This window comes from Megalobrama amblycephala, linkage group LG2 (genome assembly GCF_018812025.1).
Source record: "Megalobrama amblycephala isolate DHTTF-2021 linkage group LG2, ASM1881202v1, whole genome shotgun sequence".
Lineage (NCBI taxonomy): Eukaryota > Metazoa > Chordata > Actinopteri > Cypriniformes > Xenocyprididae > Megalobrama > Megalobrama amblycephala.
Genome location: NC_063045.1, coordinates 37243334 through 37268274, shown reverse-complemented (window position 1 = coordinate 37268274; position 24941 = coordinate 37243334). Strand labels below are relative to the sequence as shown.

General features: G+C 37.9%; 2 protein-coding genes across 4 annotated transcripts in view; both read right to left on the bottom strand.

Annotated features, from left to right (window-relative positions):
• The window catches only part of LOC125257606 (rab GTPase-activating protein 1), a 106804-nt gene that overhangs the window by 35978 nt on the left and 45885 nt on the right, over positions 1-24941 (bottom strand). For all 3 annotated transcript variants that reach the window (XM_048174100.1, XM_048174109.1, XM_048174119.1), the window contains one exon: positions 22478-22628. In XM_048174100.1, the coding sequence (XP_048030057.1) occupies positions 22478-22628 (151 nt within the window). The remainder of the gene's footprint in view (positions 1-22477; positions 22629-24941) is intronic.
• LOC125257617 (probable G-protein coupled receptor 21) lies at positions 3557-15997 on the bottom strand. Its single transcript, XM_048174131.1, has one exon. It carries the CDS (start codon positions 11644-11646, stop codon positions 10618-10620), a length of 1029 nt encoding a protein of 342 aa, XP_048030088.1. The 5' UTR covers positions 11647-15997; the 3' UTR covers positions 3557-10617.

The window sequence follows — 24941 nt, the reverse complement described above, 5'->3', positions numbered from 1 at the left end:
GTCTCAAAACTCAAATTAGATTATACAACATCTATTTATAGGTTGCTCTCTGCATCAAACACACACGCACACCCAGCGGGAGTCACGGAAGCTTGAGGGCAAACTGCTGCCACTCTCTTTTGCCATTTTAAAAGACAATAATGCAAAATACTACATCATGCCCATGGCCGTCAGTAATTACATACTCAAAAAGTTACTTGCACAGTACAGCAGTGACAGTGCGCTAAATTCCTACATCAATTCCTGGAAAAGAGAAGTTAAGTTACATATTCTTAATGTGCTCATAGTATCACCCCATAATGCTCATATCGGATTTCTATAACCCTGTTATTTCCATGCAGAAGTCTTCATTTGACTTGTAACTGCCTTGGGCAATGTTAAAGACCCTTTAAGTGAGAAGGGAAGTCATATGATGATTCTGAACTATCACAATTAAAGTGATTATTAAATGTGCTCATTAATATCAGAGATGCGAGAAGAGTACAGCAATGACTCATTACTGAATGTCCAACACAACATACACACTTGCCTAAGCATAGGCAAAATCTACAACTGCAGAAAACTCCACTCTCACGGTCATGCAGATTACAACTGAATCTGAAAATGGCTAATATAGAGTCTCATTATATAATTATTACCATTTATTTTTTAATACTGCTGTTAAAATCTTAACTTACCCTCAATGTCAAAAAGTCTCTTCTGCTCACCTAGTTGGCATTTATTTGATACAATACAGTACGAACAGTAGTATTATGAAATATTATTACAATTTAAAATAACTGCTATTTTAATACATTTTAAATATGGTTATCAAGAGATTATTATTTATTTTTTTAAATCTAATTAATTACATGATGTGCCTATTAATTAAATCACAAATTAATCACACATCAGATTTGGCTGAGAAATTACCCCCAAAAGATCATTTAAAGTCATTACAGTCATTTTTTTTTTTTTTTTTTTCATTCAATGGTAATCAAAACAGTTTGGTCACCAACATTCTTCAAAATATCTTCTTTTAAATTCTGCAAAAGAAAGGAAGTCATACAGGTTTGAAACGACATGAGGGTGAGTAAATGATGACAGAATTTTCATTTTTGGGTGAACTTTCCCTTTCATGGGATTTTAATAAAATGGAAATAAGAAATAATTTTTTTAATAAAAGGATATCCTAAATAAAAAACTAAAACTGGCAGTAGGTGGCGGTAAATGTCTTACTTCCAATTTATCTCAACATGGGGACAGGAGAGGTGTCGGTAAATAAACGAGACAAAGTAATGTACGTTATTTATTTGAAAAAGTAACTTGGATATTTTGTTGTAAATTTAAAAGTAATGCATTACTTTAATTGTTACTTGAAAAAAGTAATCCGATTACGTAACTCATGTTACTTGTAAAGCGTTACCCCAACACTGGTCTCCTCCAGGTTTCCCAACTCTCTTTGGTTGTGCACGTATGGATGGTGGGGTTCAGCCTGAATTCAGGACACCATGTTTTATTCATCTTCTTTCCAGCACAAGACTACAATCTTCTCCAAAAAGCATGATTAATATCAGTCATCACGCACTGCCTTTCTTCCATCACACTGAAAAATGGTGACAGAAGGAATGGAACAAGGCGATGAAAGCAAGTATGTGTTTTGCTTACGTCGCCTGGTTCCATTGCTTCTATCACCATTTTTCCAGACTCTCACAGAAGTCGGCATACGCATTGTAGGTTTGGGCCTCCTGCCTACCTAATTTACACCATCACACATGTAATACACATCAATTGCCACCTTCTAACAAAGGTACCAAGATTAAAGTCCAGGAAATAACCTTCAGGGAATTTTTTTTTTTCTGAAGAAACACCAAACAGACTGGCATGTACGCGTGCAAGGTGCTCGAAAGTGCTCCCACACACTTGCGCTAACAACGGATTCCTGCCTTAGTAAGCATACCCCTTTTCAAAGATTAATTACCCTCTCTTTCTATAATTGATGCTATGTTTATGTGGAAGAGAGGAGCCACTAAATAATGCATCTGCAGCCAGCAGCTCAGCTGACGTGCTCAGCAGCTACGCAAACTCAGGTCGACCACAAGGCAGACTGACCCACTGCTCAAACGAGCTAGTCCTGCAAGATGAGAAGAGAATGGAAAAGGGTCTAAGAAGAAACTAGTACAGGGTTATGGTGAATCCAGTGGACTAGAAGAAGCTAAAATTAGGTCAGTCTGACTGGACTGCATCTGATCTAAAGCACGTTCCTGAGGAAGATCAGATTGGATTCAGAATATAGTTTAGTCTCAGATTAGAGAAATCAACTATTGGAATGGAAAAAGGATGGAAAGCACATCTGGACTGATGGACTACATGCCAAAAAGACCCAAACTAATGTCTGATAAATGATTTAGGTGCCCGTAACTACTGGAAAGGGTCAAAGACAAATAAGAATAAAAAATATTTAAAAAATAAATAAATAAATAAAAAATAAAAAAATAAAAAGTTTAAAATGCATGTACATTCAAATGGGTTTGAAACCATTTTCAAATAATAATAATAATAATAATAATAATAATAATAATGTGGTGTAACTATAAAGAAAAAAGTTACATTTCCCCTTCTTTATCACCTTGAATACATCATTATTTAAAAAAAAATAATATATTAAATATGAATAACATTAAATATATAAACATATTTTAAAGTAAAATTATTATTATTATTATTATTATTTACAAATATTGTGAATTATTCATTTATATCATTTAAAATTATTACTTTTTTTTGCGGGATGTACCACATGACATTTGTAACCTCACTTATGTTACCTTGCCTTATAATATCATTTCTGTATTTGGCAGACAAACGATTTTCAATGTTTACAATATTTTATCACTGTATAACTGATTTTTTTCCAAAGAAATACTAAAAGATTAAGCCAAAGTTTTCTTTTCAAGAATTGTACGCTTTTAATTATTTTATTTTTTTCAAAGTCAAAATTCATGAGAACTTTGAATATATGCTCGAAATATAATGAAAATTTTTAATTTAGAAATAAAAAAAAGTTACATGCCAAACATTATATAAGAGGTATTCAAGTCATTGTGTGTATTTACCGCATTATTAATGCAATTAATATTGCATTTTTTATGAATGAATGAACAAACAAACAAACAAACAAACAAAACAGCATTCTTGGGTCCTTGACCCAAACGTTTTACTGAAAAGGTGGTATTGAAAACCATAACATGAGGATATTCTGAGTAGGAGCCAGCATTAGGTCTTTAGTTCAAGAGGTACAAATTTCTTCCTCTCAAGCATTTCCATGAAAATGAACAAGAGGAATTAAAGAAAAGAAAGAACGCAAAGAATGGCAGGAAAAGATGAATAATAAACAAAGAATTAATGGATGAAGCCAAAAAAAAAAAAAAAAGCCAAGTTTTTTTCTTTCAGGAGGTTTCTTATGACTCTCATTCTCGCCGTCTGTCCAGCTACTCGAGGAGGAAGCCTGAACATGTTCAGGGTTTGCTGGGAAGAAACAGTACCTGATGCCTCAGATAAGGAGCCATATTTATGTTCTGCTAGCATTGGGGAAAGTCATCCTGGACCCTGAAAAGTGCTAAGAAAATCGTGGTGACATAAGACTGCTTAAAAGAGGATTTGTGTGAACCTCTTGCGTGAGCGCGGAGCACAAAACATAACTTGTGTTGGGTTTTGACTGTGATGGTGAGATTGTGTGTGCGGTGGGGGAAGGTTGCTTCCGCAGGAAGCACTGTACTTTTTTTCCTAACCATTGTTTACGGTCGTTTATTCTGATCGGCAACAATGAGCAAAAATGGCATTTTGTTTTTCTTGGGGGAGGCTGATTATAAAAAGTGTAGTGAGCTTGATGAAAGAGAGTGAGAAACTGAGGGTGGGTGAGTTGGTGGGTTCACTGTAGTCCACTCCCTCACTAAGACGGAGGCAGGGAGGGTCTACATCCTTTTCCTTTCAACATCTCACCCACTGGGCACATGTCTGGGACCAGCAGCGATCTCCGGGGTCTGTTAGAATACATTAGTGACTAGAAAGAAAGGTTTAATGAGACTGAATTGTACACTATATTATGTAAACAGTCATTGTGAAAACTAAGTTAGGACACAGTGTTACACTGAACACCTTTTCCGTTTTTGATACACATGTATTTATGTATATTTACTTTGAAATGGCTTAAAAGCGTGATTTTAATCTGAGTAACCATCACTTTAATCAAACAGCCATTTTAACCAAGTAGATTAAAAATGTTTAATACAGGAATTAAAACACTAAACTTGTTGTTAAAATAATCAATGTTTTCCACAGTTTTTCACTAAATGAACACAAGAAAAACTGAAAATTAATCATTTTCATTTAAATGCACCATTTAAATAATATATAGAAATACACTATTGGTCATAAGTTTTGAATAATTAAGATTTTTTATCATTTATATGATCGAAAATACAGTCAAAACAGTAATATTTTGAATTTTATATATATATTTGAATTTATGCCTGTAATCAAAGCTGGATTTTCAGCATCATTACTCCAGGCTTCAGTGTCACATGATCATTCAGAAATCATCTTAATATGATGATTTGCTGCTTAATCATTAATAATGGTTATAGGGGACAAGATCTGCAATGTAAGTTGTAGCCAGGTCAAATACAAAAATTAAAACCTTATAAATCGATTCTAAATTTTACAGCCAGTGTAAATGTGCTAAGATAGGGGTGATATACTCCCTCTTTTTTTCCCCATCAAGAAATGAGCTGAAGCATTTTGAACCAGTTGCATGTGTGAAAGAGAAAAGTGTTTGATACCTGCATACAGGGCATTACAATAGTCAAGCCTTGTTGAAATAAAAGCACGTCTCTAAATCATTAAAAGATTTAAGCTTCCGTATGCCCCTAAGATGCTGGCTCTAACAACAGAATTTATTTGCTTTTATTTTCTTATAAAAGCATGTTTAAAATAGGATGCAACAAAACTTTTTTGTAAAGAACTATTAATAACAGACAGAATATTAGATGCAACTGAATACAACATCCTTAGCAAAGTAGTTTGAGTAGCATCAAGAGTTGAAGATAATCAAACTCAATCTTAAGTTAGAGATAACATCCATGAAATACGAAATTTAGAAAGTTAGCTGGATTCATAGGAAAGTACCAGAGTATCTGAGATGGATTCACTAAAATATGAAATCTGATTTTGTTTATGTATAAGCTACAAAACTTCTCACACAACTCCAGACTGTGATCAAGAGCGACCACACTGGGAGGATTAAGTACAGAGTTGATGGTGGAGAACAGAATCTTTGGACAGCGGGAGTTTTTAGAAATTAAGTTTACAAATAATTTGGACCTTTGCAGAGCAACCACTTGAAATGTGGACAAAGAATTTTGCAATAGTTGGACAAAGAAATTTGCCATTTATCCTTTTTCCATTTTCTTTCTGCCCTTCTACACATCCGTAGAGCACATATTTCTCTGTTAAACCAAGGCTGTTTCTAAATGAATCAGTAGAAAGAATGAGCAGCAAACATATCTTAAGACTTATAATCGCAAGTTATATGACAAATAAAGATGGTGAAATTTTTTTTAATGACATGGTTTTTATGAACATGGTTAAATAATAAGTTAAATAAATAAGCATATTATTAAAATCATATTACATAAAATCATGACACCTCATAAGTAACATAATAATTACCAGGAAAATGATTGCAAATATATTGTAGATATAGCACACATCACTTTCTACTGGTCACTTGGTTTCTCTTTCTGTGGCGTTGTGTTGTGTTGGGTAGTCCGTCCAGTGTGAAATCTCACTGCTTCAAAATCTAGCTCTACATAATTGTATATTAAACATTTACTAGGCTGTGCATGTTGCGTCGACAAGCAGGTTGGACAGACAAATGAAAACTTACCCCATCACTCCTGGTTAGGAAACATGTAAGACAAATATTGCTGCAGAGTAATAAAAAACCTCTTAATGATTTGTTTTCTTATTTGATTTTTGTTTTAAACCTGTTTAAATTGATGCTTCTGCAATTTGGATGGTCTTTTAGCATGACAAATCTGGTCTAGACATGCAAGAAAACCTAGATAATTGTTAAATTTGGTGAAACCAGAAATACTACGCAACATTAAATAAGGTCATGAGAAACTTACAGTACTTATGAAAACAAAGACAATTCTGCCTTTCAATATGTCACAGAAAAACAAATGTTTAAGTTGGCAAGACTTAAAAACACACGTACTTGTTCAAGGAATGTAGGATGTTTTCCAATGCTTTACACTGACTTGTACATTTGATGTTAAATAGTGGATGTGTGCATGTGATGAACAAGTGCTAATGGAAGTAATTACCAACAGTTTATTAATGTACTGTCAGAAATGCATTCTAGCACAAACATCTACATTAAAAACATGCATACATTCACCATTCACACACACACACACACACACACACACACTCTACTCATTCGACCATACATTTCTTCTTACAATGACAAGCATTCAAATAAGATAGGATAAGATCACATTTATTTCCTCAGTGCAGATATACCAGAATATAAATATATTATTGACAATTATTTTCTAAAACATGACATCATTACGAAATTTATGGTACACTACACCAGTACCTCAGTTACAGCCCTACACACACCAGACAATTTGTTGATATGCTGACGAAAATACGGAGAAGCAGATCAAGTTTTCTTTCAGCCAAGCAACTTCAGTTCAAAATGTTGTTAATCACAAAGACTTTGCAGTGCTTTCATATCCTCTTGCGCAAAGTGTTCACTCACGATAAGAAATGAAATACAATTTGGAATGTTTTAAGGTGAAAGGTGAAAAACAATTCTCTCCAGTTAATCAAATAAAAATCGGACCCGCTTAGGAGGGCAAGATTATGAGCAACTCATTAAGAAGCCTGGCTCAGCGATTTAACGGACTGTTAAAACATACATGTATAAACTCAATAAAGATGTCTAGCACAATCAAGATGAGGTTATGGAGGGGAGTGTATGTGAGTTTTTGTGTTTGTGTGCGCGAAAAAGCGTGTTCCTCGGGGAGAGAACACACACTGTTCCAAGCTCAGCCCTCCATTTTCTGCGATGGCAGGGGCCGGTTGGGTCCTGCGTCCTAATATGGCACAGCAGAGAGCAAGTCGTATTGGGAGATTTTCTCCCTTGAGAGCACTAGCCCTTGACTTTGATTTCAAGAACAGAGCAGTTTTCCCACAGGAAAGAAAAAAAGAATACTTTGGCATCATAAGGAGAACAAAAAACAAACAACAAAAAAGCACTCTCTGGCATCAAAATGTCCCAAAAGTTAAAATCCTTTCTCCAACTTACCCATGACAGAAGTACCATCATCTTATAAAGCAAAACATGCAATGCTGACACCTGTTTGAGCAGCATTAGAGCATCAAAATCCATTCCATTTCAAAACATACATTTCCATTTGTAGTAAAGAAAATCAATATACAATCCAACTTACAATATCCTTCAGACACAAAGAGGTATGTACAAACAACCTCAGAAGACAATATCTACAGCATCTGAAAATTAACAGATATGCATGCTTCAATATCTGGATTTTCTCAGCAGTTTATGCATCCAATCCAATTTTGATTTTATTTTTATAGAAAGAATTAACTTGTGACCAATGAGAAGACATCAGAATCAGTCTGAATTATAGCAACAATGGTTGGTTTCTCAAAATTCAACCGATCCAAATGGTTTATAAACAAGCAAATGTTTTCTAGGCAGCTTCTCAAGCATGGCCGTTTAATTTAATTTGATTCCTTTAGGTGAATACAGGGACTGTTTCTTAAGACAAGAGGGAGGAAGCAGTCCTGGGTGAGTCCAGAGGTCCAGGGACATTAAAAAGTCCTAAAAGCAATCAAGACGAATGCTAAAAACAAGCCCCTGGAATAGACGTGAACCTTTGTTCTGTTTAAAGCACATACACATCCATGCACGTGTGCGCACACACAGTCATGTGCAATCAATAAAGCGATGGATGGGTAAATGGCTAAACTGAGATACACAAATTCTTTCAGCTCTTGATCAAAAACAGCACATGGCCAGAGGCCACAAGATCAAGATCTACATTTGAACAAACAAGCTGGGAATAAAAGCCCTTTTTCTATTATGTGTGATATGTTTTCTATCACTCTCTAGTGAGTGTAAGTATTGCACATCACCCTGCCATGACATGGCAGTTCAGACTTTACACATCACCTATCAAAAGCTTGACCAAACGCTTAAAGAGACAGTCATAAGTCACTTCTTCACGTCACAGTATTACAGTTACGAAAGCAAGTCTTTAGGCAATTCAGTCATTAACTGAAATGAAGTGGCATAATAACTATATCCATTTCTGACAGTCAAACTACTGGTTTTGGTGATAAAATTAGAGCATTTGTCCTATGGTATCATACAAAAAGTATTTGGGAATATGCCACAATATTTAACCCTCTCCAATGGAAAAGATTCTCTTAAAACAATTTAAGAGAAGGTAAAATTCATAAATACTATTAGATTAAATACAAAGAGGAATGCAGACTGTTTTTATAATAAATGCCTTACATACTACAAATAATAAATCCATTCAAAATGTAATTTTCAATCTTATTACATTTTGTGGTTCCTATATATAAACACAATTCCATCAGAGAACATCAATAAATATTGTTACTTTGGTCAGCTATAAGGACAAAGCTATCCGCATAAGAAAGTATTTTTAACAGTACCATCCAAATGAGTAAATTTATGATCATAGTCACAGCATGAAAAAAATGACAAAGGGCATGATTTTCAATGCCCTCTATTTTCTTGGCACCTCCACATATGAATTATGTACAGAATCTGTGTATGAGGCTTCTTAAGTGTGTCATAAAGATAAATAGTACAGCGCTGTAAGATGCAGTTTATTATTGTTCCGCTTTTTACGTGTGTGTGTGCGTGCGTGCATATGCAGGACTCTCCAGAAGCATTTGCCATAAAACTTTGACCTCTGCATCCAGATATCACTGTTTTAGTAGGTTTTCTTCTGACCTCCATTTTATCCAAGTGTCCTAATACACCTTCAGTTGAACACAACAAGCTTTTTGGTTCTTGCCCACATCAGCAACCTTCACCACTGCAGCGTTGTTCATCTTAAGGGCCCAAATGCAGAATTAAGCAACTAACATCTGTTACAGTCATGTGATTCTGTGTTGTGCCTAACTGCATTATGCAATATTTTAAGGATGATTGTGTGTCTGGACACATTTTAACCCGTGGAAGCAACCCAAGCATGGCAAGAGAGTTGTACAGGATTGAAACTTCACGGCAGAGTCCAAGAGTCTTTCTGTCCAGCAGACATTAAAATCAAATTAAAATCAGATAAAATACTCCAAGTAGTTAAATAGATCATTCAGAATGACTTGCAGGATGGTTAGCCTATTGATGCCGGGGTGAAAGAATGTTTGTTTCAGCAAGGAAGTTCATCTCCAGTGTGATCAAGGGTTAGAAAGGAGTCAGAATGTGCCGTCTGTTTGCTGTTGTATTACTGCGTTTTTTAAGGATGATGTCCTCTGACTGGAGGCGTGGTTATGTAATCCCTTCATGGCTTTAAATAAGCAGAAAATGGGAAGACCATGTAATTGTGGCATCGCTTAGGGGCTAGAGTAGAATTCTGCTCTTTGGGAAAAGGGCTTTAGAAAAAATTCCAATTGTGATCGCTGAAGGTCAAGACTTATCGCTGATTCTTAGACAAGAAACATCTAGCAAACATTCCTCAGCTGAGAGCAGGGTAGTGATCAGATTATCCTCGGAAATTACGAGGCAAGAATTGGATATTACTAGTAAAAACATAACTAAGATTATGAGTCTGAAATCAGATCATCTCTTGGAAATGCTTTTAATCTTTGCAGAGTCTCTGTTCAGAAGTTAATTTTAACATCTAGTCTAATGTTTCAGATTTTACATCAGTCTAGCAGAGATCCTTCTTCCTACATTTAAACAAATGTGAGCATGTTAACTGGAGAAACAGAGACCATTTGTTCTCACTATGTAGACAACATGAGCAGAACTAAAAGTCCACAAAGGCTGGTAAATTCACCACAAAGTCTAAAAGATCAGCTAGCTTAAGTCTGTTAAAGACACAAGCTGGTCTTCTTTTAAGAAGACATTTGCTGAGCGCAACTCCATCTTTGCAGTACTGTCATACATTAAAATGATGTTTTTTGCATCCAGACAATATTTAATGCAAGACTTCACAATCACAATTCTGTCTCACAGAATGATATTTATCTCCTTTCGTCGTTGCTTAATTAATCACTGTAGCAAAAACTGCTGAGAATGGTATATCTGAAAACACCAATGAGAATAGCCCACTCTCACATAGTTGTGCACTTCATCTCTAATGACCAAGATCAAAGGTCCATTTCTTCCTACCAGGTAATCCTGCAACTATACATAAAGGCAAACGGACCTTTGTCATCTAGCCTCATTCAGAACACCGGGACTGAACTGGGATAGTGCTCAGATGATCTTCAGCACCCACTTAACAGACAAGACCCTTGCCATCAATATAAAGCTCACTATCTTGCCAAAAGATGGCGTTACACATGGCATGCAGGGCGTTGAGGTGCTGGCGGATCTCCTAGAGGCTTCTTGGTGTCGGTACGTTGAAGACAAAGCAGGCAGAGGCGCTTGAGGCCTTTGCGGAAGGCGCTGTTAGACAGGCTGTAAATCAGACAGTTGCAAAAACTATTGCTAATGGCCAGCCATGTGGTCAGGAATGAGGCAATGGCATGGTGGTATATCCCTGCGCTCTCCAGTAAAAAATAAATAATGTAGGGTAGCCAAAGCAGGTAGAACACACTGGTGATACGGAAGAGCACGGTGGCGTAGCGTTTGTCCGTGCAAGCTTGCTCACCCGTCTCAGGATCCTGTGGGCCAAAGCGAGCTCTCCGCTCACTGATCTGCCGAGTGTGCTGCCGACAGATCCGAAAGATATGGGCATAAGTGAAACAAACAGTAAAAGCAGCTGGTGCGTAGAGGGCCGCAACAATAAAGGCGGTAAAAAGGGGCTGGGTGTCCCAAGAGGAGCACCATTTAAATACATCACCATGGTATCCCGGCTTGCCCCAATCAAAAAAAGTCGGCAAAAAGATGAGTGCTGAATACAGCCAAATAAGGGTAATGCAAGTGCGAAGACGGCAGGGTGTGACCAGAGCTGTGTAGGAAAGAGGTCGGGTGATGGCAACATAACGGTCAATACTAACGCATGCCAGAGAGGCCATGGAGACACTCTTCAACACGCAGACCATGTAGCTAAAGACCATGCAGGTGAGTTTCTCATTCAAACCCTCCAGATGGTGCAGAAGAGACAGAGAGGGGATAAGACAGCTGACCCCAACCAGGAAGTCTGCGTATGCCATAGTCTGTATAAAGGAGCTAGTGGTATGGTGGCTGAGTAGCGGGGCACAGTGGAACACAAATATAACCACCAGGTTCCCAGAGATGATGAGCACTGTCAAAAAGAAAATAACAGCTACTTCCAGCAGGCAGGTGTTAAAAATCTGGGAGTAGCCAATGTCCAGCAGGCAGAAGGGTTCTGTGCTATGGTTCAACTCAGTGGCGTTCATCTTGTTCAGGGTGCGCTTGGGCGCACAATTAGGGTGCTAGTTCCTTGGGGGCCTAGCTCAGCAAAGACTGCCTACAGTACGGCTGTCCTTGTTGGGGGAGGTGTCCATGCCAGGTGCCTTCCATATTAGCAACATGAGCCACTAGTCCTCAGTGTCCACACCAATCCTTTCACTAACACATACGCATGCAGTGTCAGTATCCTGGGGAGAGTCACTTGTAAAACACACTGGATAATACAGTGACTATTGTGGGGGCAGGTGGTGAGTCTAGCTTAAATTCTGGATAAAACCCCAGCAGTACAGGACAAATAAACCCTCCTCTTTTATCAGTCCCCCACCTTTCCAGGGAGAAGCACAGCTGCGCCTGAGCAGGGTAGGCAGCTGCCGGCACAGGACGCGCACAAGGAAAAAAGCAGAGGAAGCAGACTCCTTGCCACTCTGATCACAGAAGTCCCAGTCGCTCTCAAACAGTTATTAGTCCGGAGGATCACGTATAGCAAAAAAGCACTGGAGATTCCTCACAATAAAGTAATCAAATGGTTTATTCCAACAAATCCCAAAAAGGACGCAATCCAAAGCGATGTCTTTGCAGAAACTTCAGTCGTCAGTCGTCAATCGAATGAACAGTGGGGAATCTCTTCAGCACGTGCCAGGCTCCCAGCTCCCTCACATCAATGTGGAGGAAGTATGTGTGATCCAGGATGAAGAAACAGCAAGTGGTGATTGGCATTTCAAACGGAGAAGGGGTTCTCTAGAGAGGAGCCAGCGTCTGGAATGTAAATGAAGGATAGAGTGTGTGATGCAGAAAGCAGTCTCTCTCTCTTCTGTGGCACTGATGCATCCCCGCTCTTTCCTTCCCTCTCTCCCTCCCTCTCTCCGCTGCAGCAGGAGCACACAAACTCCTCCCACCCTTGGCTCTAGCCTGTGAGCAGATGTCGAAGCATGAGCAAAGAGGCATCCCCTTCCCTTGTCAATCCATACACTCCTTCACCCCGCTCGTACCCACCACTCAATCTCTCACAAATACTATCCAAAAAAAGCATTGCTTTCAGATTTTTAGACTCCCTTATCAACACTCTAATGTAAAACTCATATTACTTGCTCTGTCCTTCTTTTTCCTTCTATTCCCATCACAATTCCAATACAACATCCCTCCCACGCACTCGCTCTTTCTCCTGCCTATGCGGACACATGCAAAAAAAAAACAGCAGAAGGTCAGAATGTATCCATTTCCAAAGTTAAAGAAATAAATTTCTTACTAGATCAACTGAAACTTTTCATGTCGTCAACGTGAAATTATGCCCATTTTATGCAGTGTTGTGGCTCCTATTTACGTAACACTTCAAAGTCCTTTGATGCATGTTAGGCAGTCAGTTGAATCCTACATGCTAATTTTTCTTGGCGATACATGAAACAAATACACATGTTATCAGATGAATTAGGAAAGATGGTGATATCAGAGATTGGCATATAGCCAGCATCAACGTATGCGGGCAGTCAAAATACTAAGGTTATCATGATATGATTTGTGCCAGTCTGGTCGGCCACACAGATTTACTGAACTTTAAGTGTTTCCCTAACACAAACCATTTATATCATAGTAATCAGTTTCTGTTCCCTGTCACCATGGTAATATTAAAACCATAGCACCCCGTCAGTCTCCTTTCATTCCGTCATTGCCAGAATCAACAAACACACACACAGTCCCCCACTTTCACGCATCCCCTCAGCCAGGCACACGAGGGGCTAAAAATAGGCCCAACTTGAAAGGTGGAGAGCGGACAACACTGGGCTCATCTATTAGGACGAGAACAATGAGGAGGAAAGGAAGAGATAAAGAGGAATGGAAGGGCTAAATGCATGAGACTGAGTGAGGCATATTTAATTTGACAAAATTAAGCTGTAAAAGTTGAATTTACAGCTTCTTTAATGACACGCACTTACTGTACATGTCGATCATTCTGGCGAACCACTAAAACTGTCTTCCAAAAATTTAGTTGGCCCACAATTTTTACTTTTTTTCATTTTAATTTCTGGTCCTACTGGAAATCTACTTATTCATGTAGATTATTTCAAAAAATAACATTCCACTTGCTCTTGATCTACAATGACTAACTAATGGCTGATGTTGCAACCAATTATCACAACAAAAAAATCCTGTCCTACCTTTCTTTCAATATCAAAATACTTCTTCACTTACAAAATCAATCACAATACATCACTGCAGAGGTAAAATGGGTTGTGATCAGGTTTTTTTATTATTAAGATGTACAAGTATGAACTATACTCCTATCCCTCACAGGCTTGTTTTCGTACATGTCAAATGAAACAGGTCATCTGCTCTGATTATGGTCATCTGCTATAGGAGAACATAAGAGAAAGGCTGTCCCCATAGTGATGGGAAGGTGTTAGTCGAGTCCAGCCTGACTCAGCTGCTCGGTGAAAACACAGTGAACACAAACAGCACATACTCATCCCTTCATAGAGTGAGACAGCAGGTTTAAATCAGTAGTCCGTCAAACTCTCAGGCCCACAGACCTGGAGATCACTGCTGTAGCAGAGAATCCTGCCGTATAGACCACCCACCGTCTTCCTCCATAAACCCTTCTCAATCCCCTGGGTCTAGACCATTCAGTGTGGCATTAACCCCACAGAGCAGAGACACTATTTTTGTACAGGCATGTATGCTACCATTTTCTATATTAAAAGGTCTTCTATTGAACGCAGTCAAGCTCAAGACTATCTGTTCCCTATTTTGTTAAGTCACGCCTGCTGCTGAGAAGGATATTTATTGTGGTGCGTTTAGAATGCCGGTACTTGAAGTGAGAAGAGGTGCAGACTGCCGCAGACTAACAGACCAGGCTTTGTGTTAGCAGTTTGTTTTTATTCACCACATGGGGTGGTGTGTGAGGAGTGTCTAGAGAAATCTTTGTGTATGTCTGACCTCTGCGTCTGTGTTTATGGACAAAGGGAACATCTGGTAATAGTATGAGCAGAAGAAACGCAGCCCATCAAACATGTTCGGATGCGCAGAAGCGTTCAGAGTGAAGAAAGGCCACAAAGTAAGATGCTTGTTACCATGTCAATTGCAGACGATCTGATAAAATATAGGCTACTTATTCCATTAACAAAAACAGAAGCCGTACGGATGGTGACTGACTGAAATTTAGGCTCCATGCCAATTTGTGATGCATTAAAGACTTGATTGGATTTACAACATCACCACTGAAAACATCATGTACCACTAGCTGTTATGAGAGCATATCTTAACCAATTTAAAGCAGTCTTATCTGGTCCATCTTACACTGGTCTTCTAGCTAGAGTACCTTAAGGTGATGATACACGGGGCAACTTTTTGAGCAATGTTGCTGGGCAATGTTGCCGTCAACAGGCAACCTGGTGAGACACAGGGTAACTAATTAGGGCAACGGACAGTTGGCAGCAACCAATCAGAGAGGAGCAAATCTATTGCCAATGAACACTTGTTAGGCACTTTATTTCAACTTTTCAAATATTTTCTTTGTTTTTATTAAATATAAATGCCTTTCCGATCTGATTTATGATAGGAAAACACAGAAGAGCAAGAAAGCTTCCTTCATGTGCCATACGTCCTACAGCCTACACCACTACAGACGTTAAACAGGACGCGTCCTTTTATTATTTAACTGAAAACATTTGATGGCTAAATTATAGCCTGCACATTTTAAATTGGATACTTATTGGTATTTTAAGCATTAAATGAGGTAAATTCCCTGTTTTGGGTTGACACATGACAACTTACCTGCTTAAAAAAATATAAGTTCACTCTCCTTTTCTTCGCTCCACTGCCGCTAAGAGGCCGCCATCTTGTTTGAACTTTTTCTGAAATCTCCAAGCCGGTCAAGTGATCGGCTGCTAGCATTCTGATTCGAGGATCTCAGAAAATTGCCCACGACCGATCTAAAGTATCCAGATAAAAATTTGTTGTTCATTCTCAATGAGAAAGTTCCCAGGCAACATTGCTCAGCAACATTGCTCAAAAAGTTGCCCCTTGTATCATCACCTTTAGACTCATCTCTTCAGAAGGAAAATCAACAATCACCATTAAGTTTGCTCATTCTTAGAGTTTTTGTTCAAATTTCTAACCTAACCCTATAGTATTAAATGGATAGTAAAGTATTTAAGTTCTGTCATCAATTACTCAACCTCATGTCATTCCAAACCTGTTCCTTTTTTAGTAGAACACAAAAGAAGATATTCTGAAGAGTGTTTCAATTGTTTTTGCCCATACAATGAGCACCAGTGGGGACCAAGCAACATTGAACCCCATTGAATTCCATTGTGTGTGTGTATATATAATATAATATAATATAATATAATATAATATAATATAATATAATATATAATATAATATATATATAATATAATATAATATAATATAATATAATATAATATAATATAATAATATATATAATATAATATAATATAATATATATTTTCCAAATGCCTAATTTAACAATTTCATACCCAACCAACTGTTATTTTCATAAATCTCACATTGTAACAGCACTGTTACTGTACCTGTCATGGCAGCCATAACTCCCATGGCAACAAGTGTAAATAAATGAAAAGTTGTTGGGGTTAGAAAGAGTGGCAGTACTTGAGTAATACATGGAAAAGGTGAAGGCACTAAGTAAAACTAAATCAAACTTGTCATCACCCAAGCCCTGGTGTTAAGACGTGTCGTGTATTTATGACCCAGCCCTGGTGAAAATCAACACTCGTCTTAATCCAGCCATTTGGCCCTGATGTATCAGAGGGAGGCCTGTCTCTCAAAACACTGGAAATTCTATATTTCTTGCTAAAATGTTTATTGGAAGCAGAGACAGACTGTTTCATCAATGTCACTTTGCTGCTTAACTTGCCGTAAGCTTAAACTATAAAGCAGCCTGCCAGTTCCGTGATAACAACTCAAAATAGAAATGTGGGCCCGTTCAATGCCTCCATTGAATTAAACACAATGGCAAAAGTCTGTGAGCATGGCTATTCTTTGTGTGACGCTTTTAAGAAATGAATCACCATGGTTCCCAGGCATCAACCACAAACGCACACATACAAAGCAAAGCATAAGGAACATAGGAAGCATATGTTGTGTTAAAAAAGAATTCACAATTTGCCTGGTTCAACATCTGTCATTATTGAAAAAATATCACCGTCAGCTGTGGCTTCTAAATTAGTTGTAAGGTTAAGAAAACTATCATTAATTACTAATTATGCAATGTGAGAGGAACGTGTGGCTTGCGGTTTAGCTTTCACTCAAAGCCTATGAGGGATCGTTTTAGTCTTCTTCTATCAGAGTGCAGAGCCCTAGTAGGGCAGACGGTGAAAAGTGCAGGACTGTGATAACTAGCTGAGTGGAAACAAGACCTTTCATCAAGGCCTCACTATAAAGGCTGTCTGTGATTCAGCTTAGCGAAGGCTGCAGCCAGGTCTGTTCTCTTATAATAGAGCATGTGTAAGGAAATGTAACAAGTAAGGAATAATTGACTCCGGGCTGTTGAATTCTTAGAAAATAATGCTTCGCGTCGTGCCCGTTACACCTCGGGTGTGCATTATTTTCCAGCCCGGAGTCAATTATTCCGCTTATACTACGGTTACCACACCTCAAGACATTATTCCAATGTTGTATTTCAAGACATTTGTCAGGTTTTTGTCCTTAAAACACTTGTGTGTGGGACTAATTTCGTACGCATCTCATCCCAAACCTCCGTTGCTAATTCCAAAAAGTCATTTCAGAACTAGTAACGAAGGCTTGAGCCTTGATAGCAGAATAATACAACTGATACAGTTATTAACGCAGCTGAGAGAGAGAGGATAAGCATATGTGAATTAGCCTAAAGGCCAGAACACACCAAGCCGACGCCGACGAACTAGTGGCGACGAAAGCAGACTGCAGGGTTTGCTCACGTCGGCAGCGTCTGTGTCCAAAGTTGCCCTGCCACACCAAACCGACGCTAAACAGCCAACGGCCAAGCAGCACATCAGTTCTGCGCCTGCGTGAGATGAAATACCTTTCCGAAACAGCAGGCGGCAGTAGCTGAACAGCCAATCAGAATGATCAGATGGCCGACGGCCCGACGAGGTCCAACGCCGATTCAACATGTCGAATCGGCCGAAACAAAGCCGACGAGGACCAACTTCAGCCGACGTTGGTGTGTTCCTGCCTTAACCTGCGTCTGTGCGTCTCTCACTGCAGCAGTGTCTCTACTCATAGCGAAACTACAAGTTTATCTACCTCAAGAACCGCACAGTTATTACCTCGCTGGTGAGAAATGTCATGTATCTTTTTAGTTGCTAAACTATTTTACTGATTAATTCATCAGAGCAGTACGTGAGCACGTTTGAACGTATTTTTTGGCAAAAAACATGACAATAATTCGTCATTTTCATTCTATTGTTAATTTATTTGCTTGGTCGGGGTCGTTGTGGGTTTTGTTTAATTTGCGGTTATAGGCTGTAGGACCTAAATAACAAATCATTTGGCGAAGTGATATGGAACTGCTATGCCTTCAAGACCTGCCTAGAACTACTTTAGCCGTAAGGTTCCCTGAAAATAATTGCACACCTTATAACTTTGGTCAACCAATCAGATTCGAGCATTCGAATCAGCCCTGTAGTATAATACTAAAATATTACAGTGCATGTAAAATAGTGTAACTACAATAGTAGTACACAATAAATGATACAATTTAAACTTTTTTCTTTTCTTTTTTTTAAATATTGCTTTATTATTCAATTAATATTATTAAAGTAAGTTTTCTGTTTTAAAGAGATTAAATGTATTTATTTATTTATTTAATTTTTTTTTTTTTTTTTGGACAAAGAAAGAAATGGACCAGTTTTGAGCATGATAATGTAACCAGTCCAGAGTTACATGCTCTTCTAGACAGATGGGAAAAGTTTTAGGATAGGCTACACTACCCTTAAATGGCACAACGAATATCAAATTCAGATTATTTCTAGGAGGCTGATGAGGTATTCTAAGTAAAGTACTCTTCACTTAATTGGTGCCACACGGTTGGATTTGACCATCCAGAAAACTCCAGGCCATCCCTTTTACAAGTGTTTTTTTCCTAACTCATGAACAAAGAAATCTTTGAGAATTCACAGTATTCATTCAACTCCATGTGTCGCAAGAACTGGCAAAACTCGCTCTTGTCATGACCAATTCTTTCTAAACACGAATGATAACTCTGGATCACTACATAAACATGTCTTCAGCATTGGCAGTGTTGGGCTCAGGAAATTTTCATGGATATTATTTACTGTTACGCCATATTGTCCTATTTTCATGTAATGAAACTTTGTGTACAAGACATACAAAGCTTAAGCCATAATGCTGACGAATAGCGGAAAAGGAACGAGTTGAAGTTTTGGATGAGTTTCCTTCTTTAGAAGGCCTTTAGTGATACAAATGTGGGTTTGTTTAGCTCACATACAAGCCTTCTGCACATATACAAGCCTATATGTGCAGAAGCTACTCAGCATGGTTGTTGTCCTAACAATCTCACATACACTCAGTGTGTACATCAAGTTTATTTGGATTTTAGGGTGGGTGGGAGAGAGGAACATCTTGTAGCCACCTGGGACCTCAGTGCTGCAGGATGTTTTCTTTACATAATGACAGCTGACATGGCTATGCCCAGTGAAATCACTGTTAGTATGTATATTGTGCATGAGCTGTGTGTGTGTGTGTGCGCGTGTGTGTGCGTTTTCATGTTTTATGAGGACACAAATTTGTATGACTTGGATATTACACTGCTATTACAATGTAAATATGTTTTATGATGACAATTCCTATGAGGACGAGTCCTCATATTTAAAAGCTTTAAAAACATACTAAACAATGTTTTATTAAAAATGCAGAATGTTTTCTGTGATCAATAGGTTTAGATGTAGTGGTAGTGTATCGGGGACAGAATATACAGTTTGTACAGTATAAAAACCATTGTCCTAACTTTGATAGCAAAACAAGTGTGTGTGTGTGTGTGTGTGTGTGTTAAATTTAGTAAATCATGGATTTTACATAAGTACATGGATTTCTGGGAAAGAATCACTGCCATTTTCTAAATACTTCTTTTCCACATAACCTTTTCCATTTTACCATTTGTATTGCTTTGATTTGAATTGCTTTGAAAGTCGCCTCGCTCATTCCGCTTCAAATCACCATCTCTCACTGAAAAACCATGATGTCGCTTCTGTCATTGCAAATCACTGGCAGTGTGAATGTCCCTTGACTTCTCCAGTGGGTGAAGTTCAAGCCTTTTCTAGTCACATAGGATAAAGGAAGCCATAATGAACATTGTGAAGTGCAGTGAAAAGCAAGGCTTAAACAGGGACAACCAGCTTTCACATTAGAGACAAATCACATTAAGGCACAAATGGGACAGGCTACAGGCTCACAGATTTCTGAGAATAGTGCTCTTCAATGTTGTTTGGGAAAAGGCCAAAACTTCAGCACAGTAAAAGCTCCTGTTTTCATGAAAATAACCAAACCACTGTAAGGCACCTAGGGGACATGGTGAAATGATTGACAAGATACAGTACATTGACATGCTTCCCTCGGGATAAAACATGCACCAACTAAGTTCACATGCAGAATGCTAAACGGGAAGCTATAGTGAATACATGATGCTGCTGCTGGTTTATTTAGGTTATCTAAAGTAAAGCAAGTACAGAATCACAGAGCTCCGAATGAAAAACACTATGTTACACAACTGAAAGTTCATAACACGTTTGCCAAAGCAAGAATCATTTTTAAATCTACTATTTACATGGATTCAAATCAATAAATGCAAAGAAATTCACACCTTTACACTAGTTTTGGATGTGAAGTCACCTTACATTGCATTTACATGTCAAGGCTCTGAATTAGGGATGCCAATACACAAATTCCCATGATCAATTATCATTTAAATTAACAATCGATTAACTGTTAACCTTAATACTGCAAGATGCACCTACTATAGTAGCATATAATCACTAGTATGACCAGATGTGCAAATGGCACTCAAAACGGCAGCTTCCTCACTCGAATGAAAAGGTTTTTAGTCTAAATCAGTGGTTCTCAAACCTGTCCTGGGGACCCCCCACCACTGCACATGTTGCATGTCACCCTCATCTAACACACCTGATTCAAGTCATCAGATAATTAGTAGAGACTGCAAGAGTTGAATTGGGTGTCTTAGAGATGAGGGAGACATGCAAAATGTGCAGTGGTGGGGGGTCCCTAGGACAGGTTTGAGAACCACTGGTCTAAATAAACGTTAATACATTAAACATATATTATGACACGAGTGAAGTGCAAAGCTTTGTTTGCAAAAGAAATAATTGGTTAAAAAAGAAATCATATCTGTTTTTCAGCATGCGGTATAGCATAGCACCGTAGTATAGCATTTCATACATGCCGATAACTCAGTTTTGTCTTTCCTGCAGCTCGACATCTAATATAAATGTCTTGCTCGTGCAGTAGATATAATCCATTTTTCTGACCATTTACAAACAGTTTGCTTTGGAATACTGGGAGAAAACATGCAGATATAAGCCATGAGGCTCTGTCCTGCTCATGTCCTAAAGTTGACAATCGTTAAGTTTTATCGATTAAATTATTAACAATTCAATGATCGTCGAATAATTGTTAGCATCCCTACTTTCTGAATAGACAAAGAGTTATAAGAAAGAAAACAACTCTTTGTACTTGAGTCCTGCTTTCTCATACACATTATTCAGCCATTAGCAATCCAATGCTACTGGTAATCATATAAAATGCTTCAGCCATTACTTGGCTATCGAGCGGCTCTCAGGATCTCTAGGCTGTCTCCATCTGTTAATGCAGAGTACCTCATGATAGAGTGTCATGTGTACTCTCTCCTTACTTGTACAGTGGAGGAGACGCAATTATAGCCTTTTTTCCAAGAAACTCTTTTTTGACGTCCAAACCAAATTCTTTGAATATGGAAAGATGGCAATTCATAACGGAATGGATATTTGTTGGTCAGATTAAGCAAAAATATGCACAAATTTAATGCCAAAAACTGAAAAGAATAGTGCAAAAATACTTGACAGGTCTTGTTGGAGTCACAATGGATTGAGGTGTGGTGCTCATTAGTCGAGTTTGAGTCTGGCTTGCAACATGTACTGATCCCATCCCTATCTTCTCGTTCCAATCATTTCCTGTGCCCTCTGCAGTGCAAACTTGCCTTGAAATTCTTGATAATGTGCATTCCTACTGAATTTTGCCATGAAAATTTGCCAAATATCAGTAAATGTGCACATTTAGGTCCATATTCTGGTTCAGCATTTATTCTGAAAAAGACATTGCTACTTGCAATATTTCTGTAAATGTAATCAACATATTGTGAATACACAAAGAAATGTACATTCTTTTACTCTTAACATCTTCTAAAAATATTGGTAATGCTCTTGCCATTTATTACGATGTACTTTAGTAATTTCTGACAGTAATTTAATAATCCCATTTATTCTCAAACAAAAAACAAAAGTCCAACAGCTTCGAAAAGTAATAGCACATCTCTCTTCAACAAGCCATTTTTAGGTATCACTCAGGTCTACAGCATCAATGGTTCACGGCAAACATTTAAGGCCTAAGGTTAGGGGTTGAAAAATCATTTGGATGAATTATTCATTAAGATAGTCTATCAAAACTTCTGATCCAACCAAACAAACATACTGATAATGGAGACGATGCATTAGAGTCAGTCCTTTGCTTTGCTTTATTTGATGAAATGTGCCTCTGGTGCAATGAAATGGAGGATGGAAATTGTATGCCTACCTTAGTGATAAGTATACGGTACTCCTCCACCAGATGGTCATTGTTATGACATCCGGCCAGTAGCTGCCACACCTCCCCTCTCAAGGCCTCCGGGACACCACTGCGGACCAGCGCCGGCAGCTGTTTGGGTCGCACGGCCAAGTTCAGATGCCTGATGAAACATTACAAAACCAACAGTGACTCATGGTTACAAATTAATTACAACACTTAAATCCAAGACAGTCCATGTTGTGTCTGCACAGTGAAACAGTTAGAGTATTTTTTATGTTGTGAATTTGTAACTTTATATTAGCACACAATGTGATCTGTATTCTTCCCACCTTTTTCACACTTAAGGTGTGGTGACATTTACCATCAGGTGAAATCTCAGGTGAAATCTAGTTACTTCAATAGGAATACATTTGATCTGAAATTTCACAGGGCAAAAGATTTCCCCACAAAGATTTTGTAACATGTTCAGGTTGGACGAACCTGAGAATCCCTTGTTATTAGTGACACCGGAAGCCATTAAGTGAACTGCAGCCAGCAACTTATTGATTGCGCTCGCACTCATGCACATGCAATATACAAGACTGAACATGATTCAGTGCCTTGATATACTCACAGCGAAGTTCTTTTTCATTCTTTGCTTAGAAGTAAAAAGAAGTTGGAAATAACTTTGCAGCGATATACTGTTAAAGGATTAGTCCACTTTCAAATAAAATTTTCCTCATAATTTACTCACCCCCATGCCATCCAAGATGTTCATGTCCTTCTTTCTTCAGTCGAAAAGAACTTAAGGTTTTTGATGAAAACATTCCAGGATTTTTCTCCATATAGTGTACTTCAATGGACTCCACTGTTCAAGGTCAAAATTACAGTTTCAGTGCAGCTTCAAAGGGCTTTAAACGATACCTAGCGTTATGTAGCGGAACGATCGGTCATTTTCTAAAAAAATAAAATAAAATACAAATGTATACGCTTTATAAACACAAATGATCGCCTTGCAAGTGATTCTGTCTTCCGTATTCTTCAAAAAGCTTATGCTGCATGTCCTACGCCTTCCCTTTTTAACTTATGGAACGAACACAGCGCCAGTTACGTTTTTTGCGTAAGTAAGGAAGGCGTAGGTCATACAGCATAAGCTTTTTAAAGAATATGGAAGGTGGAATGGCGAAGCACTTGCAAGGCGATCATTTGTGTTTATGAAGCATATACATTTGTATTTTTTTTTTTTTTTAAATGACCGATCGTTTTGCTAGATAAGACCCTTATTCCTTGTCTGGTATCGTTTAAAGCCCTTTGAAGCTGCACTGAAACTGTAATTTTGACCTTCAACAGTGGAGTCCATTGAAGTCCACTATAAGGAGAAAAATCCTGGAATGTTTTCATCTAAAACCTTAATTTCTTTTCGACTGAAGAAAGAAGGACATGGACATCTTGGATGACATGGGGGTGAGTACATTATCAGGAAATTTTTATTTGAAAGTGGACTAATCCTTTAATGAACATCTAGACGCCGTCCACGCTGCTATGAAATACACTGGGGTCCAAAACAACATTTTCATGTACGGTGACCCATATATACTGTGTTAGAAAAAGCAGAATATTACACTAATGTTCAAAAGTTTAAAAGTTAAAAAAAAGAAAAAAAAGAAAAGAAGTCTCTTACGCCCACTAAAGCATTTATTTAACCAAAAATACAGTAAAAACAGTAAAATTGTGAATATTATTACATGGGGACTAATATATATATATATATATATATATATATATATATATATATATATATATATATATAATAAAAGTATAAAATAATGATACTCACTCTGCCACACAGACAGAAGTGATATTCTGGTGTTTAATTTATTCCATAGGACCTACTACTAAAGTCATGTTTATATATGACAATGTTAACCTGCTAGAGGCACAATCTCTGAATGTGGTCTAAACATTTACCAGCATTTATTTGATTATGGAATGTCTTAAACGTTGCTGCTGCCCATTTTCCTCGCTGATTAAAAGGAAAGTGCATATTTCCACTGTGTTGTAGTGTGCACAAACATTCCCTCAGGGATTTTTACCACTGATATTATTCTGCCAATCACTCAAAACTGACAAACTCAATTGGGATTATAACCGCAACCTGTTTCCTCCAATAAGAAGAACTTTGATCAGTGCAACACGCTATTTTTTTATAACATGACATTATGCTGTCATATGCGTGAGACACATGTTGTGCAAATACAAAGTTGTTGTTGTTGTTGTAGTTGGAAATTGCAAATGTGCCCCTTAAACCAAATGCTATTGAACCAGGAAGCACTGACATCAAGGGCCGGGGACTCCGGCAGCTCTGTAGTCACTAATTTGACATTAATTTGACAGTTTATTCACAAATGTCATGTATGTGAATCATTTAATATGAATTTTATGTATTTAAATAACTTGGACAACTTGTGATGTCATAAAGATGACAAACTTTTTG

Coding starts and splice junctions, on each gene's coding strand:
- LOC125257617 (XM_048174131.1), bottom strand. CDS start 11,646: ATGAACGCCACTGAGTTGAACCATAGCACAGAACCCTTCTGCCTGCTG.